Raw genomic sequence first — 18,608 nt, 5'->3', positions numbered from 1 at the left:
ACCCTTGCTCTGGGCCTGCCCCCTCAGCCTTTCGACCCCAGTCTGGAGAGAAGCTAGAGGGTAGAGCTCAGAGATTGGAAAAACTCCAACTTTTCTGTTTCTCTTCTTCCGGTCCTTCTGCGTAGAGCTGCATGCACCGTACTCCCTTCCCCATTGTAACCCAAATCCGGCACTTGAGAGCTTCTGTAGTTTATCTGGGAAGCTACCTTTGGGGGTCATCTAAACTCTGGACAAACAGGAGCCAGGGACGGATCCAACCAGATGGCAGGCGTCCAGATCTTCAGTGTGCATGAATGAAATGGTTAATCAAGTTGAGGCCCCTTTGGATTTTAAAACTTTGGTCATAGTGACTAGATAGTGTAAGGAAGAATTAGGATTCAGGCCTGCTTTAGGCCAACAGCTGGGTGAAAGAGACCAGCAGCAGGTCCTCTGGTTGTAATGGCTTATGTCTACTGAGTGCTTACCTATCTGTGCAAGTATACAGTTTCTATGAATCATCTCATTTAATTCTCACAACTCTCTTGAAATAGGTATTATGATTCCTGAGGGGTGGGTCAGAGAGATTGAGCTACCCAGCCTCACCCTAGAACAAGTGGTGAGTGGGATTCAAATCTAAACCAGTGTGATGCCAAAGGCCATGCTGTTTAATCATCGCTATCTGTCACATTTTGGTGTTGGTGTGATCATATTAGCATGCAACTAAAGCCCAACACTTTTTCACTTTTGTAGAAAACATGGGAGGATTATCTGACCTTTTTTTTTCTTTCTTTTAAGGAAACCGAATGCAAAATTATTGTTCACCCATAAAGAGGCACTAACTGCACAGCAAGTTATCTCCTTCTATGGTGGAGTTATTTCTTTTCTTGATTGCTTGCGACTGTTCCTCTAGATTTTAAATCGAACATCAGCCTGTTCAAAAGAGTTTGCCCTTGGTGACATCTCTAGGCATCAAGATTTAGCTGCAGCATAATATTAACTTAGAATTTAAAATTATCAACTCTTAGGCAGGAGGATCACATTTTCTCCTGGTCTTCAAATGCACAGTGAACTCATCCAGCAAGGATGTTAACTGATCAGATCACTTTTTTTTTTTTGGCTGTGCCTTGGGGCTTGCAAATCTTTGTTCCCGGACCAGTGATTGAACCCAGCCCTCGGCAGTGAAAGCGCCGAGTCCTAACCACTGGACTGTCAGGGAATTCCCTCAGATCACTTATCCCACAAACTGGTTAATATCCTACTTTCCAGCTTCGTGATTCCAAAAATAGACTAGGCTGATAGCTCTAAACTTGGTTTCAGGAAACCAGGCTATAGCTTCCTCCTTTGAGCACAAGGACGTGATTCTTAAGAAAGAATTAAATAGTTTCAAGTGTTTTGAGTGTAACAGAAAGGAGCAAGGTGCTTGTATCTACAGAGATTGTGTGGGCCTTTAAGGTCCCATGCCCTTTCCAGGCATGAAGAGGTATTGAAGCCATGTCTAACTATCAGGGACCTAATACCATCTTATGTCAGCTTTGCCTTTCAATTTCTCAGCTTCTGTGGGTGGTCTATTATTTATCCCTTATAATGCTGAATGTACACCCAAGAAACCTAAGCTATATTCTTACCCTTATAATTTTTTATTCCTTGGCCATGTTCCCTGTTTCCAGCATAGCTGATATTCACACTGACCTCTGATGTAATGGCACCTTACACTTTCCTGGGCCTTATAAAGCAAAATGCTCTTTGGGCACCAATGATGTCAATAGAGATCAGCAAACTGGAGGACAGCAGTCTAGGACATGAACCTTTTGAAATGTAAAGACTGATGGGCTAGCTGCCTTTGGATTTTGGTATCTCAACAAAGACATTAATTTCTTAGACTTTGAGACTTCCTTAGAATAGAATCTAAAGACATAAGGAGCATATTGATATCAAAAACCTTCTTAGAACATCTTTTATGTATGAGTGATCAAATGGAGACACTGAAAAAATTGTGTGTTTGTGTAGAGATGGTACAGCAGGAGACTTCATTTAGCAGGGTGGTGAATGAAAAGTTTACAAGGTGCCAACAAAAGAAAAGATATTCATGAAAACTGAACAGAAATTGCCACTACTCCGCATTGTTAAAGCTTCATGAAAGACGTGGTGAGCAGGATAGTTTGTATCAGTGATGAATGGAGACAGTGTATAGTGTCTAAAGGTGTGGTTTTGAAGTCTGTGTGCTTGAGATCAAATCCTGGCTCCACTGCTCCTGAACTGTGTGCCCTTGGCCAGGTCGCTTACTTACTATGCCTCAGTTTCCTAATCCATAAAAAGAGGACGAGAAAAATATATCTCCTCGATAGTTTTGTGAGTGTAAGATGATAAAGGTAAAACATTCAGCATAGTAAATTGCTTGTAGTGAGGGCTCCAGTATTACCCCACAAATGACCATTCACATACAGAGCACTTCCTCAAGCCTCTAAATTCCTGCAGTATACTGCCATTGCTGGCCTCAGCTTCTTCAGTTGTAAAGCGATGCGGCTAGTCTGTAGATGAGTGGTTCAGATATTCGAGATGTTATGGACTAGGGGAAAATAAGTATTATAGGGGTGTCAACTTTTATTTTGCCAACTGAGATTTTTAAATGAAGACTGTCACCTAACATCACCACCTTTTCATAATCTTTTTAAAAAGTGAGAAGGCCATTAGCTCAGGTTCAAAGATGGTACTTTAAAAAGCCCACTATGTTATTTTTCTCATTTCTCCATGGACTGTAAAAACTTGGTCCTTAATCAGAGTCCCACATTAAAAATTCTATTATTTCAAGTTTATCTTTTAAAAATTAAGTAGTATATTGTTAATCAAATTTCATTTTGGATACGTATTAAAATGAACTACTCAGTTGGCCTAAAAGCAGGATCAAGGGTTGGAATTAAAACCTTTCAAGCTATTTCCTGGCTAAATGGAGATTCTAAAGTAGTAGATGTAATTCATAGTACTGGAAAGCAATACTGAAAAATTCCTTGAAACCTAGGGATACGCTAAACATGCTTAGAAAAGGGAGGAAGCAGATTTCTAGCCCTAGGAAACAGGATAGAATGAAATCTGAGTGAGGTTCTGGTCTGCATTTAGTGACCAAAAGCAAAAGCTTCATTCCCTTGACTGAGAACTGCCCCTGAACAAAAGAAGGGGGAAAAACCCAAAAAACAAAAACACTGAATGGAGGAGGCTCGGTATGTTTTAGTTTGCACCGACTGAAGCATGATTTCATTTTGGTATTTTTTTCCCCAGTGGTGCAAGGCAGTGTATCACCACCCCTTAACAAAACAAAACCAAACCTCCCCAGGGAGCATTGGTCTAGCAGCTAGCAAGTTCTTGTTCTGGAACATTCGCAGAGGAAGTGGCCAGCATGACACCTCTACTTTACCCTATACTACAGTACTACTGTTTTAATTCACTTGAAGAGAAAACATTCTATAAAGAATGGAGAAAGAAAGAGAAAAGGAAAGGAATACAGAGACAAACATACAGTTGGTATGTTCAGACCACATCCCTATGGTCTTTATAATCAAAGAATTTTATAGCTTTAAGAGAACTACTGAGGAAACTAGGGGCCTATGCGTTAAATAACTTGTCCAAATACCTACAGCAAGTTAATGACAGAGCTAAGATTCCCCAGGCCTTCTGTACCCCAGTCTAGTTTCTGACCTCCAAACCAATGGTTTTCAACCATGGTTATACCTGAGAATTATCTGGAGCTTTTAGAAGTCTCTATACCCAGGCTATAACCCAAACTAACTAAATTAGAATCTTGTGGCACGGTCACCTAGGTATCAGTATTTTTTTAGTTTCTAATGTGAAGCCATGGTTAAGAGCCACTGCCCTAAACCATGGTGCCCTAAAGGTGGACAAAGCACAGTCAAGGAGGATTCTGTGAACAGGTTTGTTAGGACCACTTAGCAGAACCTCTTGGTGACTACTACAAATTCCAGGCCATTGAAATTCTAGGCCAAGGTCATATTTGCTACCCATGACTACTATTACCACCACCATTGGATAACACAGAACAGAACTATGGTGGCTTCATTTTACCCAAACTGAAAGGTTTCGTGTTTTTTTTGTTTGTTTGTTTGGTATTTTTTTACAGTCAAGACTTTTTTCTTGCCTGGAATGTTACAAATGATGTATTCAAGTCCAACCATAATTTAGAGCTGAAGGGGCAGTGATTGTATAACCAAGGAATTACCTCTGAAGCTGCTGCTTGGGCCACTTGATGCCCCAATAGCTCTATCCTGTTCCTCAAGGAAAGGACCTATTCCACCCCTAAACCAATCCTCACCTGATCTCCAGTCTTCTTGCAGGTCTCAATTTTTCTCTGGACAGCACATTACCCAATATCTACTGCATTAGGATGTTAACTCATAAAAACTTACTACAAAAGCTTTTCAAGTGTTTATTTGTCTTATGTGGGTGGAATGCTGCAAGAGTGCAAAGAAACTTATGCATTTAGCCCTGTTTCCCTGCTGTTCACATTAGTTTAGTAAAAGAAGATTAAGTAACATTAAAGGGAATGGAAGAAATAAGTATAAATATATCCAGGGTAGTGAGATCCTCTGATTCACTAAAGGATGAACTGAAATCGTCGGCCCAATTCACATTTATGTGAGAGCCTAGAGAAATTACTTTCCCTTTAACTTCCCTACACTTGTGAAAAAGGGGAGTGGACAACATTTATGTTACAAGACAGCAATCTTTTATTGAAACATTTTTTGTCTAAAACTATGCATGGAGAGATTAATCTCTTGTTCATAAATTAGGATAAGTCTAACATCACTATTCCAAACCAGTATTATTTACAAAAAAGAACCTTTGCTTTATCGCCAGGTTCACAGGACTAAATTTTAAACCAACTTCAGTCTAGCTTTTAAAATCTTCCTGCCATCAAATGCCCAGCAAACCTTATTAGGGTAGGGGGCAGCCTTTTGATGGCAACATTCATCATTTACCAGGAATGCAGAACCACAACTGAGCAACAACAACAAAAGATTAAATCATTCCAAACAATTCCTATTTGCTCTCCAGAAGAACGCTTTGTCTAATTCTCCCCTTCTATACAGACAGGTGGGAGAGGAACCCCACAAAGAATCATAATGTTAATTAAATGAAACTCTTCAAAAAGTGAACAAGATCATTTAGTGTATATATGGATGAATTGCAGTGGATGACACTAGCAGATAATAAACTTAAACCCAGATTAACACACACCCCAACAGCTGACCAGCTCAAATAGTTACTTCTCATTTAATCTGGATCACCTGTGCAATTTTTAATTCTCTAGTTAAATACATTGCCAAAACCTTCCAAAGCATATAGGGGGCAGGCTTCTTAGAAATTCAAACAAATATTAAATAATAAAAATTGCTGGCTTATTATACAGTTTCTGACAGACTCCAATATGCTGGGTGACAGAAAGTAATTCTATCTCAGTTGCTAGTAAAAAGGTAAATCTTGTATGTACATAGAAAGACAATTATTACAAGACTATAGTGTTACCTACCAAAACAAGAATATCTAGAATGTAATTTTCAGTAAACACTTGGGACGAAGGGCAATCAGAGTATAAGAGAAAGCAAAATCCACATAAATTAATTCTTAATTTGAGAAATCAATAAAATGTATACATAAATTGATAAATACTGTCTCCACAGGTCACTAATTCCAAGGACTAGTTAGTAGTTAGTTTCTAACTAAATTATTACAGGACATTCTGGTGTATTCTGTCTTCTTGTGATCAGTTTGTTCTGGCAAGACTCCAGCAAGCACTTGCCCTTGAAAACAGCTCAGCAGGAGAAGGCTCGGAGGCAATCACTTCATTTATTAACTAGCCACAAAATAAGTCCCAAGATTACAATAATCACTGACAGGACAAGCACCAGGATACAGATCTTCTTGCGAGATTTTTTCTGAGGAGAGAAATATGTAAAGAAGACACTCATGAAACAAGTAAAAAATGTTTCAGTCTAAGACCCCAAGAGTGCTTCATCAATCTGCCTCCTGGTAATTCAAAATTAACTCTATCCATGTATGACTATGCAGACACCTTCTCAAAAATCTCAAATTACCAGTGCTAGGCAGCAGCGCAAGTTCTAATTCCAGGCTCCCAAATACAATTTTGCAAAGGAACTGTTTATACCTATGTTGCTAGGCATTATTTGCAATAAAATAAGTTATCCGTACATGTGTATTTTAATAAAGGTTTTATACCTAGTATAAAATTTTGTTCACTGTAAAAAATACACACGAGCAGAAGAGAAAATAATCACCCACAGATAATAAAACAGTTGACATTTTGATTGTATTTCCTTCTGATCTTTTATCCATGCATATTGTTATCTGACATAATTGGGACCATATTGTATGATGTTTGATGTTTTTATCACTTAATATTTTAGCATAAAAATTTTGATATTATAAACTCTTCATAAACATCTCTTTTAATTCCCACATAACATTGAGTGGATGTATATAATTTACTTAATTGTTCCTTTACTGTTGGATATTAAAGTCATCATTCAGTTTTAAAGGGAAACACTATTATTAAATATGAATTTCTTTAAGAACAGTCCCAGGTGAAATACAGCTATCTTAGGAACATGTAACTGACTGAATGCTATTTATTTCTAAAAAGCCATGCAACACCAAATTGAGGAGAAATGAGAGGGACCTCATTCACAATATTTGTAAACTGAGGTAAAGACCCAAATAAAAGTCATAAAACTAGGGTTTCAACTCATATGTAGAAAAATATCACTTTACAGAAAGTGGAACGATTAACCCCTATTTATTCATACGAAATAACCCCAAAATGATAAGCCCCTATTAATTCATAAATAGCTGTCGGAGTTGATTCTTTGTCCATCCTCTGTGGCAAAGGTCAACATAAACCATCTGCAAAGTTCTACTTTGTACCTATTACTATCCTAAATGAAACAAACTTCAGCTGTTTAGGTTATAAACGTAGCCTTACACCAGATTAGGTATCATGCTAGCTTACGTGGTTAGCTTTGCAGCTAAGAGGCTTCTATGTCAGTTTATTCAAAGTTTGATGCCTTTTTGTAGATCTCTCTGCAAAGAAAAATACTAAAAATGGAGCCGGGACTGCAATTATGACTACCTGTCTCCAGCTTAAGTCTAAGCAAAAGGCTGCAGCTTGCTCTCAAAAAGTCTACAGCACACAGTGACTTTCTTTAGTACCTGCTTTTACCTGATAGTAAGCAGCTCGCTGTAACTGATCAGTGGCTCTTTCTACATGCACCTCTGAGCTTTCCACATTGGCTTCTATGCTGTCTGCAAAAAAGAAGGGCAGTGGATGTTTTACCACACTCAGATGTCTCAAGACTGCAAACTGAAGACAATTATGATGCTATGGGTCCTGGTTCACCATCATCACTCCAACTATCCAGGCATGAAATCAAAAGTTACTAACTCCGTAAGAGAATAGCCCTATTCTTTGGAAATAAATACTGGGGTGGAGGGTTATGAAGTATATAACTTACCCACAAATGGTTCAGAAAAACATCAGGTATATACATAGAGTGAGAAAGAGTGAGTGCAAATAAAAAGCAAGTGGGGTAGAACGTTAACAAGAGGTAAATCTGGGTAAAGTTTATAAAGGAGTTCCTTATTTTTTATTTATTTAATTTATTTATTTTTGGCTGTGTTGGGTCTTTGTTGCTGTGCACAGGCTTTTCCTAATTGTGGCGAGCGAGGGCTACTCTTCGTTGCACAAGCTTCTCACTGTGGTGGCTTCTCTTGTTGCGGAGCAGGGGCTCTAGGCGCGTGGGCTTCAGTAGTTGTGGCTCATGGGCTCAGTAGTTGTGGATCGCGGGCTCTAGAGCGCAGGTTCAGTAGTTGTGGCACACAGGCTTAGTTGCTCCACAGCACATGGGATCTTCCCAGACAAGGGCTCGAACCCATGTCCCCTGCATTGGCAGGCGGATTCTTAACCACTGAGCCACCAGTGAAGCCCAAGGAGTTCCTTATTATTTTCATTTTTGCAACTTTTTATAAACTTGAAACTATTTCCAAATAAAAAGCTTTAAAAAAAAGGGTTTCTAAGCCCATAGTTGTGCAAGTTTCTGGAGATAAAAACTGGGAAGCTGACAGCTAATATTTCCCTAAACAGCCAAAGACTTACCAAGAGGCTATGGCAAGTGAATGGAGCTGACTATTCACGGAAGCCTCATTTTAACTTACACATTTGACAACATAAGAAAATTGCTAAGAAAATGAATTTAATGATTTTTAAATGGTATTCCAAAATTCCTAAGACACATCTTACTGACTTCTTTGCACACAAATACTGTCAACTCACCTTCATGTTAAAGGTATCAGTAATACATACCAATGAGATCACCTTGGTCATGGATCATCATCGCCAAATCTTTAAATATCTGATTGACATCCAAAATATCAGCCTGAGGAACACAAAAAAACAATTAACATTAAGCAACATGTTAGAAGATTAATTTCCTCTACTTACCTAAAGTTTTGTCTAGTAACAACACATGTGTTTTTAAAGCTTATAAATCATGTTTTCTCCATGAACAGAAAATGAAAAATAGTTAATTATTAACATTTACTAAATGACTACTATGTGCCAAGTACTATACCAGGTAGGTAATTAAAAGCACAGTCTCTTGGAGCCTGTCAGCTACAGAGGACTGTTAATCCTCCAGTTGTGTTGTCCAACCTTAAATTAAGAACTTCTCTGGACCTCCCCTCTAAAATGTGGACAATGACAGTACCCATCTCATAGGGTTTTCAGAAGTACTAAATAAAAAGTTCTTAGAACTGTGAAATAACCACTTCATAAGGGTCAGCTATTATTAACTATTACTTAATTGGCCCTCATGACAACCCAATGAGACATGTATTATCCCCATTCTACAGAAGAGAAAATCACGGCTCAAAGAGGTTTAATGACTTGTCCCAAGGTCTCACAGCTAGCAAGTGGCAGAACTGAGAATTAAAAGTTCATGATCTTTTGTTACTATGCCTCCTTGATACTTGAATTAATCATTCAGTAACTCTATGAATTAAGTATCTTTGAGGATAATGAGGCTCAGAGAGGTTATGTAACTTGTCTAGTCATACAACTCGTCAGTGAGGAAACTAAGCATTGCAGCCAGGATTATATCCCTAAAGCCCACGCTCTTTCAAAGTGTACTGCCTCTCAGAATGCTATAATAAAAAATGATGTCTTCAAAGCAATGACTTCCTAATCATAACTTGCAAGAATAGTTCTTGCCAGAACCTCAATTACTTGCTAAGAGTCTACTATAGTTGGGAGAGTCTGCTAATTGCTGTGAATATAAAAGGGCTTAATAATAGCTAACGTGGGGGGGGGGCGGGCGGGGAGGGATCAGTATACAATAAGATAAATAACAAGAAAGAGTGTTACATGGTAAATGACTAATAAATGGTATAGGAAGTCTAGCAGAGGAGGAAGACTATGGCAGAAGAGGTAGGACTTGAGTTGTGCCTTACAGCAAAAGAGAAGCCATATACACAGAAAGGTAACTGGGTTAAAGAACAAACAGCCCAGTTTGGCTATAACATAAGGTGTGATATTGTGATGCATAATAAGAAATATATATTTGGTCTTTGTCCCATTCCCAGCACAGAGCTTCTAAAAACCTTAGAATTTTCTAAGTGATAAAAGAGATAAAGATGTCTTTTTTTATTCATAACAAGCCCTTTTCAACCACTGCTAAGTTTATGTTAATGGCTTGACTTTTGGAAAACCAGTAAGGATGGGGGCTGGTTGCCAGGGGAACCAACTTGGTGATTAGATGGCTGGAACTTTCAGCCCCAATCCTGACCTCTGGGGAGGAGAGGAGTGCTCAAGGTTAAATCAACCACCAAGGGCCAATTATTTAATCAATCATGCTCATGCAACCACAGGGTTCAGAGAGCTTCTTGGGTGGTGAACACATGGAGATTTGGGGAGAGTGGTGCGCCTGGAGAGGGTACGGAAGCTCTGTACCCCTTCCCACATACTTTGCCCCATACATCTCTTCCATATGGCTGTTCCTGAGCTGTATCCTTTTATAATATACCGGTAATCTAGTGAGTAAACTGTTTTCTTGAGTTCTGTGAGCAGCTCTAGCAAATTAATCAAACCCAAGGACGGGGTCGTGAGAACCTCCAGTTTCCAGCCTGTCAGTCAGAAGCACAGGTGACGACCTGCATTTGGGAGTGGCATCTGAAGTCACAGGGAGGGGGGTCAGTCTTGTGGGATCTGAGGCTAACTCCAGGGAGATAGTGCCAGAATGGAGTTGAATTGTAGGACATCCCGATGGTGTGGCAGAACTGCTTGATGTGGGAATAAGCCCACACATCTGGGGGCCAGAAGTGTCAGAAGTGTAGTGTGACAGTAGAAGAGACACACAGGAGTGTGATGCTTCACCGTTAGAATGGGGTTTGTATGTTAGATGCAGGAAATGACTGGATATGAAAATCCAGCCCCGGCTAAGGAATTTGGCCTTAATTCTGTTGAATGAAGTGCCCATTACACTCCTGACATCTACTACATTACATTCTTCTCCTTAGCTCCATGTATCTCACTCTACTCCCTGCTATAACAGGATTTCTCATGTTAAAGAACCAAGTCAATGATTAGTAGCAATAGGTGAAACAGAGAAAAGACATGACATTTTTGAAGGTAATAATCAAACTTGAGGATGAGCTGTCCCATCAAAAAAAGTGACACTGACGGGCTCTAGGGCAGTGGGGCTCAACCTCGATGCACATTGTAATCACCTGCGAAGTTTGTAAGGCGAAAAGTGTCCACGGCCAGGGCCTCTTGTGGATGTTTGCCCATTTTTAATCTACGAAAAATAGGCAAATCATATAGTCCAAACATAGTAATTGGTAGTGGAGGAGGAGAGCTGGGGAATTTTAAAAAAATCTCCAAGTGATTCTAAAGTGCAGTCATGGTTCAGAACGACTGCCACAGATGAAGGTCAAGGAGGAGCTCCAAGTTTCTCCTCTCTCAAGCCTCCCCTCCCCACTGCCCCCGGGGATGGCAGTTTTCTATCTCCATGGAGGAGAAAAGTACTCAGGTTTAAGGATATCTTACTGGTCACTGTGCAAGATTAAAGTTGGGAACTCAGGGAAGAGAGGCCTCGAGACCGCTCTCTCAACCCCCACCTCAAAAACTCTTCCTGGGGCTTCCCTGGTGGCGCAGTGGTTGAGAGTCCGCCTGCCGATGCAGGGGACACGGGTTTGTGCCCCGGTCCAGGAAGATCCCACATGCCGTGGAGCGGCTAGGCCCCTGGAGCGGCTAGGCCCGTGAGTGGCTAGGCCCGTGGAGCGGCTAGGCCCGTGAGTATGCATATCCGGAGCCTGTGCTCCGCGACGGGAGAGGCCACAACAGTGAGAGGCCCGTGTACCGCAAAAAAAATCACCAAAAAACAAAACAAAGCAAAACAAACAAACAAAAAACTCTTCCTGTTTCTCTGACTCACTGACGTGATATCCAAAACTTGGGAGTGGACTTTGGGATACACAAAAATGGAGCAAACCTTTTTGGCCTATCTTTATTCTGGGCTGTTCAGACTAAGCAAAGGGCTCTCCATAGAGTCCTACCTGACCGAGAGGTTGGCATTGAGGTTTCGGGACAAAGTCTTAATGAGCAATAAAATATTTGTTGGCCTTGCTCTGTTCTCTATGCATAGTCTCATGGAGACCACATAAGATATAGTAACTGAGGAGAGGATTCGGGTATTCTCAGGTGCCATGGCCAATATCAACATAAGAGTAGTTCAAATTCACTGTGATTACACTGAGACATAATATGTCTCATTAGCCATACAACAACTCATTTCATCCTTTTTCATAATCACTGCGAGAAAAACCAAGTGAATTAAGAGACTGCATCTACATTGAGTTAAACAAAAAACATGACTTGGCTCTCACCTCCAGCTGCCGAATTGCCGTTTCCCTCTCTTTAATAAGTTCCAAATCCTGTTCAGTGATGGCCACCTCATCCTCCTGGCTCTGCATCTGGTTCCACTCCTCATGGCTGCAGGGAGACAAGCACACTAGTTGATTCCTCCTCTCTAAGGTGTGCATAAGACATACCTTCATCACCTCTGCTGCCAGCAGAGCCTGCCCAAAGACAGTACCAGGGCTCCAACTCCTCTGGTATCAATACAAGTGTCAGAGGCCACATTCTTCACATCCAGAGACAAAGAGTTGGTAATACCAAGAAAACAAAGTCTCAGCTTTCCTGGGCAAAACTAAGAGGAAGCAGAATTATAAGGGATGGGACTCCTTGCTGTTTCCCTTCAGGGGTACACTCTACAATCTTGCTAGGGCTTGCTAGACAGAAGTGGACAGAGGTTTGAAATCAACAAAGTACACTGGCCCATTCTCTCCCAGGGCACTCTCAAAGTGCAAGCTGTATTGGTATCTCAGATACTAGACAGGTGGAGGAGAGCAGGTTAAGTGACCAGTCAGTGCTTCACCAATTAGTCCGATAGAATCACACCCCCTGGTTTTCGAGAATCTCTTTGAGGTTATGCTTTAGGTTAAATGTCTCTTAACAGAAAGCCAAAGTTAAAAGCTAGTGAAATGTTATAACTCTTCTTTTCAGGTACCATATTTAAAAGAAACGCATATGACATCTTATACTAGAAATGTAACACTTTGAAAATTCAGTATTAAGCATTTTCCAACAGTACACATAAATCACAAATCATCTCCACAATATTTAAAGAATTTCCTCCATGTGCTGGAAATACAAAACTGAATAAGCACCCCAGGCCTTTGAGGTGCTCACAGTGGGGGGGGGGGGAGATAGATACAAAGCTATAAGAAAACATTTTATGTTCTCAACTAATACCATCAGTACATTTTTATGGAATTAGTTAATTCAGTTTGGAGAAGTTAAGAAAGGAGATGTTCTTCAGATACAAATTATTTGCTTCTTCTTTTAATACTCCTAGAAGGATGGGTTGCCTCCATTTTAGGGATGAGTAAACACAGACCCAAGAACTTTGAATAATTTAAATCTGAATTTGAGGTAAAATTATTCAGACCTCCGAATCCGTAGATTTGGGGGCTCATACTTATTCTTATTGAGCCACACCCTCTCCTCAACACATAGACATCAGAGATTTCTTGTAAGTTTTTTATTCACTTTGAAATTATTCCTTCCATAATTCAAAGATCTTGGAAAAGCCCACAGTTTTGACTTTTTTATTTGATGGATTATAAATTACCTACTCCAGGACTCCCTTTCTTTTTCCTCCTTTTTTCTCATTGATTTTTAAAATTAAAATTAAGTATAAAATCCCATCTCGATTCTCTACATTAGAATAATTCCTTTACCTGTCAAATGAGACGAGCTGCTCCTCTCTTTGCCTCTCCTCCACCTAGAAAGCAGATGGCATTATTGCTGCTGTTATCCAGAAACATGTCACAGACAGACAGACACACACACACACACACACACACACACACACACACACACACACACACACACACAATGGCTTCCTTTAGCTACAGTATAAAGAAGTAACATCCCTTGGCTCCAACAGACTCTGTAAGATGACACAGGGCTCTGGCAATCTGACTGGACCAGGAAATGGGTGTGAAGTAGTTGAAAGCAAATCTGCCTTCCAATTTGGATTCAGAACAGAAACCATACTAAGTAGGACAGAGAAAACATGGATAGGAGAAAGGAATAAAAATTAATAATAATGATAACCTATCTTAAAATTTGGAGGCAGGTGGATTAAGGGAAGGAGTTGAAAATTTGCTAGGAAACAAATTTTCAGAATATGTGAAGATTTTTTTAAATGGACATTTAAAGCATATTAGGTACTAAAGTGGCAAACTGACTTAAAAAAATCAGTCTAATTATGTATTACTTTTGTAATTTAACAACCAAGAAAAAATGTTAAAAGAGCAATCTTTTCCTATTTTGAAAAAGCCGTCCCTTTTTATGATAACAATAATTAACAAGATAAGCAAAATAAAGAAAATTTCAAAATTCTTCCCACCCAGAGGAACACTGTGGGTTTTTTTAAAAAACATTTTTACTCTTTCCCCATATCAAGAAACAAAACAAGGGCTTCCCTGGTGGCACAGTGGTTAAGAATCTGCCTGCCAAGGCAGGGGACACGTGTTTGAGCCCTGGTCCAGGAAGATCCCACATGCTGCGGAGCAACTAAGCCCGTGCGCCACAACTACTGAGCCTGAGCTCTAGAGCCCACAAGCCACAACTACTGAGCCTGTGTGCCACAACTACTGAAGCCCGCACGCCTAGAGCCCATGCTCCACAACAAGAGAAGGCACCGCAATGAGAAGCCTGTGCACAGCAATAAAGAGTTGCCCCCACTCGCCACAATGAGAGAAAGCCCACGCGCAGCAACAAAGACCCAATGCAGCCAAAAATAAATAAATTTAATAAATTTAAAAAAAAAAGAAACAGAACACTGCTAGTGTCCTAAAGCCTACCTATGTGCCCTCCTCCAGTTACAAGCACCTCCCTCTCCTTTAGAGTAACCATCATCCTGACTTTGTGATCATCATTTTCTTGTATTTTTTATGTTTTTTAAAATTAATTAATGTATTTATTTATTTTTGGTTGCCTTGGGTCTTCGTTGCTGTGCAACGAGCTTTCTCTAGCTGCGGTGAGCAGGAGCTATTCTTCATTGCAGCGCGCGGGCTTCTCATTGCAGTGACTTCTCTTGTTGCAAAGCATGGGCGCTAGGCGCGTAGGCTTCAGTAGTTGCGGTTCACGGGCTCTAGAGAACAGGCTCAGTAGTTGTGCGCATGGGTTTAGTTGCTCCGCAGCATGTGGGATCTTCCCGGACCAGGACTCGAACCCGTGTTCCCTTCATTGGCAGGTGGATTCTTAACCACTGCACCACCAGGGAAGCCCTATCTCTTCTACTGTTAATTGACATTTGGATGTTTCCGATTTTTGAGTACTACAAATAATGCTGCTATGAACATTCCTGTACATATACCCTGGTACAGACTTACAGTGTTCTCTAGCATAGAACTGCTGGGTCATAAGGTGTGCATGTGTTCTGAAGTTGCAGCCAGAATGTTTTCCAGTGGTTGTTCCAACTCATACTACCACTGGCCAGATAGGAAAGTTCCTGTGCATCATATCCATGGCAACAACCCTCCTTGTTCACAGAATTTAAAATTTCTGCCTTTTTTTTTTTTCTGCCCTTATTTTGGACATGAAATAGTATCTCAGGGTGGTTTTAATCTGTAATTCCATGACTACTAAAAATGGTCCATTTGACCATTATTCAAAGCAATACTAAGATGTTATTTGCTTTTTTCACTGTGTTGACAAAAACAAAGGTGGACAAAACTACCACTTGCACTTTAACACAAATCAAGGCAGTGGCACCAAACCATACTAGTTTTCTATTCTTTATCACCACACATAGGGGGATAAAAGCCAGTTCGTCCTTAATGAAGCCATTAAATGTATTAATTAACTAAATCTCAGTACATGTCTCGTTTTTTTTTTTTAGTACGTCTTTTTAATATTCTGTATGATGAAATGGGAAGTATACATAAAGCCCTCCTGCTACAAACAGCAATACGATGTTTGTCTCCAGGAAAAGCACTTGTGTAATTGAGTTGCTGGGTGAACTAGCTACTTTTTTTAGGGAATAGCATTTTTACTTATTCAATATAGTTTATACTTATATATAAAACTTTTAAAATATATAAACTTTTAATACAATTTGTGTATATATATATATACATATATATTATACACAAACATATATTATATATGATATATATAAAAGAATAACTAACAATCTATGGTTACTCAGATGGGTATTCAAAAGACAAGGTCTTCAAGATAAACAATGTGAGCCTGTCACTTCAAGGAAAATAATGCACAGTGTTTGTTGCCAGTGATAAAAATCTAGCTTTCAAATAGAAAAAAAAAAGAATTCTGGAAAACTTGTATCTACTGCTTGTGAACTTGAGAGATTCTCAATATTTAAAGACTTTTCTGGTCAAGCTGAAGATAATACATGATTTTTTGATATTGTAAAATGAAATATATCAACATTTAGAAGACCTGCATAAGTCAGGGAACCAATATTTTCCAAATGATAAATACATGATGTTATAAAAATCATACACGGATAAAAGATCCAATAAAAGCATAAGACAGACCAAGATTTTAATGCGTCAGAGTATGAACAAGTCATTGACAATGGTTTTCGATTCCACAATGCAACTAAGTTTTGTCCAGTTTTGATGTAGTATCAAGGAAAAATATCAACAATGATCTGAAGAGGTTAATTAAAATACTCCTTCCTTTTCCAGTTACTTACCTTTGTGAGGCTGGATTTTCTTCAGATACCTCAACCAAAACAACATATCGTAACAGACTGAATACAGAAGCAGGTATGAATATCTAGCTTCCTTCTGTCAAGCCAGATATTAAAGAGATTTGCAAAAATGAAAACAATGCCACTCTTCTTATTAAAACTTTTTTTATTGTTTTGGAAAAGTAGTATTAATTAAAATCTCATTTATATTTTTATGTTAGTAGGTAATGGGTTTATTATTATTTGTAAATGAAATAATAAACATTTTTAAAACTTCTCAGTTTTAATTTCTAATACAATATATATCAATAGATATCATTCATACAAGCAAAAGCTCTTTGGGGTCCTTAATAATTTTTAAGAGTATAATGGGGCCCTGAAATCAAAAAGTTTAAGAAACTATTGTTCTGTTGGGTTGTGTCTTTTTCATATTGATTCCTGAGAATTCTTTATATATTGTCGATACCAGTCTTTTGTCAGTTGTACAAACAGCAGTATCTTCTCCCTGTTTGTGATTTGTCTTTTCACATATTTACCACTTTCTTTATTCTTACTCCTTTCTGCTTTTCAGGCTTACTATCTGCGATCACCTTCCTTCTGCCTGAAGTTCATTCTTTAGAATGTTCTTAAGTAAGGTGTGCTGATAGCAAACTCTCTTTTGACTGAAAACGTCTTTAATTAGCCCTCATTCTGGTTATCTATTTTCACTGGGTTTAGAATCCTAGGGAGGCAATTATCGTCCTTCATAACATTAAAGACAACACTCTACTGGCTTCAAGTGTTGCTGTTGAGAAGTCTAACTATTGCACCTTTGAAGATATTCTATTGTTTCCCTGGCTATTTTTTGTTGTTGTTGTTGCTGTTTTGTTTTTGCGGTACACGGGCCTCTCATTGCCGTGGCCTCTCCCGTTGCGGAGCACAGGCTCTGGACGTGCAGGCTCAGTGGCCATGGCTCACGGGCCCAGCCGCTCCGCAGCATGTGGGATCTTCCCGGACCGGGGCACGAACCCGTGTCCCCTGCAACGGCAGGCGGACTCTCAACCACTGCGCCACCAGGGAAGCCCTCCCTGGCTATTTTTATGATTTTCTCTTTGTCTTCGGTGTTCTGAAGTTTCTCTTTGATATACCTAGAATGAGAGTTTTTAAATTTATCCTTCTTGGGATTTGTTGGGGTTCTTGAAACTGTAGATTAGTGACTTTCATCAGTTCTGAAATATTACCAGCCATTATCTCTTCAAATATGACTTCTGATCTATGTCTGCTCTACCCTCATTCTGTAACTCTAATTAAAACTATTATAGGGACTTCCCTGGTGGCACAGTGGTTAAGAATCTGCCTGCCAGTGCAGGGGACACGGGTTCGAGCCCTGGTCCAGTAAGATCCCACATGCCATGGAGCAACTAAGCCCGTTCACCACAACTACTGAGCCTGCGCTCTAGAGCCCGTGAGCCACAACTACTGAGCCCGTGTGCCACAACTACTGAAGCCCGTGTGCCTAGAGCCCATGCTCTGCAACAAGAGAAGCCACCACGATGAGAAGCCCGCACACCACAATGAGTAGCCCCCACTCGCCACAACTAGAGAAAGCCCATGTGCAACAAAGACCCAACGCAGCCAAATATAAATAAATAAATAAATAAATTTATTTAAAAAAAACTATTTTAGATCCTTTTACTTCAGTCTCCATTTCTCATAACCTTTCTTCCCTATTTAACTTCTTAACCCTCTGTCCTACATGCTGGATAATATCTTCTAACCTATTTTCCAGTTAAACCACACACCCGTTAAGTTTTTAATTTCCACATTATATTTTTCAATTCTAGAAAATCTTTTGACTCTTTACAAAGCTTTTTGTAGTTTCCTTCTTCCTGTAGATGTGTTCAAGATCTTCTATTTCTTTAAACCCAATAAGTATAGTTAGCTTATAATTCTAATACATTAAGTCTTTATAGGTCTATTTCACCTCACTTTTGTTTCTACTAGTTTTTGTCCGGGGTTATTTGTTTATTTGTGTACCCTGGGCTGCTCATTACACTTCAAAAATTATTTGAGGGTATTCTTTTAGGGCTAGGATAAAGGCCTCTAAACAGAAAGGATTTGTATTTGCTTCTGTCTGGCATGTAGGTACTCAACCAGACCAGGACTACTTGAAGCTTTAGGCTTTTGGACCATTCAGGTAGAATTTGGGCAGTAAATCTGCCTGAAGGTTACTTTGTGGTACAACTTACTGTCTGGATTTCCCCTCCCTCCTGCCATCCT

The 18,608-nt window shown here is 39.6% G+C and overlaps 1 protein-coding gene across 4 annotated transcripts in view; it reads right to left on the bottom strand.

Moving 5' to 3' along the window:
- Positions 1–4,691: 4,691 nt before the first annotated feature.
- Positions 4,692–18,608, bottom strand: part of STX12 (syntaxin 12) — a 34,162-nt gene continuing 20,245 nt past the window's right edge. For 2 of the 4 annotated variants that reach the window (XM_067725025.1, XM_067725027.1), the window contains 5 exons: positions 13,360–13,403; positions 11,944–12,049; positions 8,366–8,438; positions 7,216–7,308; positions 4,692–5,924 (listed from right to left, as the gene is read on the bottom strand). In XM_067725025.1, coding sequence (XP_067581126.1) covers positions 5,839–5,924; positions 7,216–7,308; positions 8,366–8,438; positions 11,944–12,049; positions 13,360–13,403 — 402 coding nt within the window. In that variant the 3' untranslated portion in view covers positions 4,692–5,838. Of the gene's footprint in view, positions 5,925–7,015; positions 7,087–7,215; positions 7,309–8,365; positions 8,439–11,943; positions 12,050–13,359; positions 13,404–18,608 lie in introns of all 4 variants that reach the window. The other 2 variants (XM_067725028.1, XM_067725026.1) reach the window with 2 other exon arrangements.

This window comes from Pseudorca crassidens, chromosome 2 (assembly GCF_039906515.1).
Source record: "Pseudorca crassidens isolate mPseCra1 chromosome 2, mPseCra1.hap1, whole genome shotgun sequence".
NCBI classification, from domain to species: Eukaryota; Metazoa; Chordata; class Mammalia; order Artiodactyla; family Delphinidae; genus Pseudorca; species Pseudorca crassidens.
The sequence above is the reverse complement of the archived record's forward strand: the minus strand, read 5'-3'. Positions and strand labels throughout refer to the sequence as shown.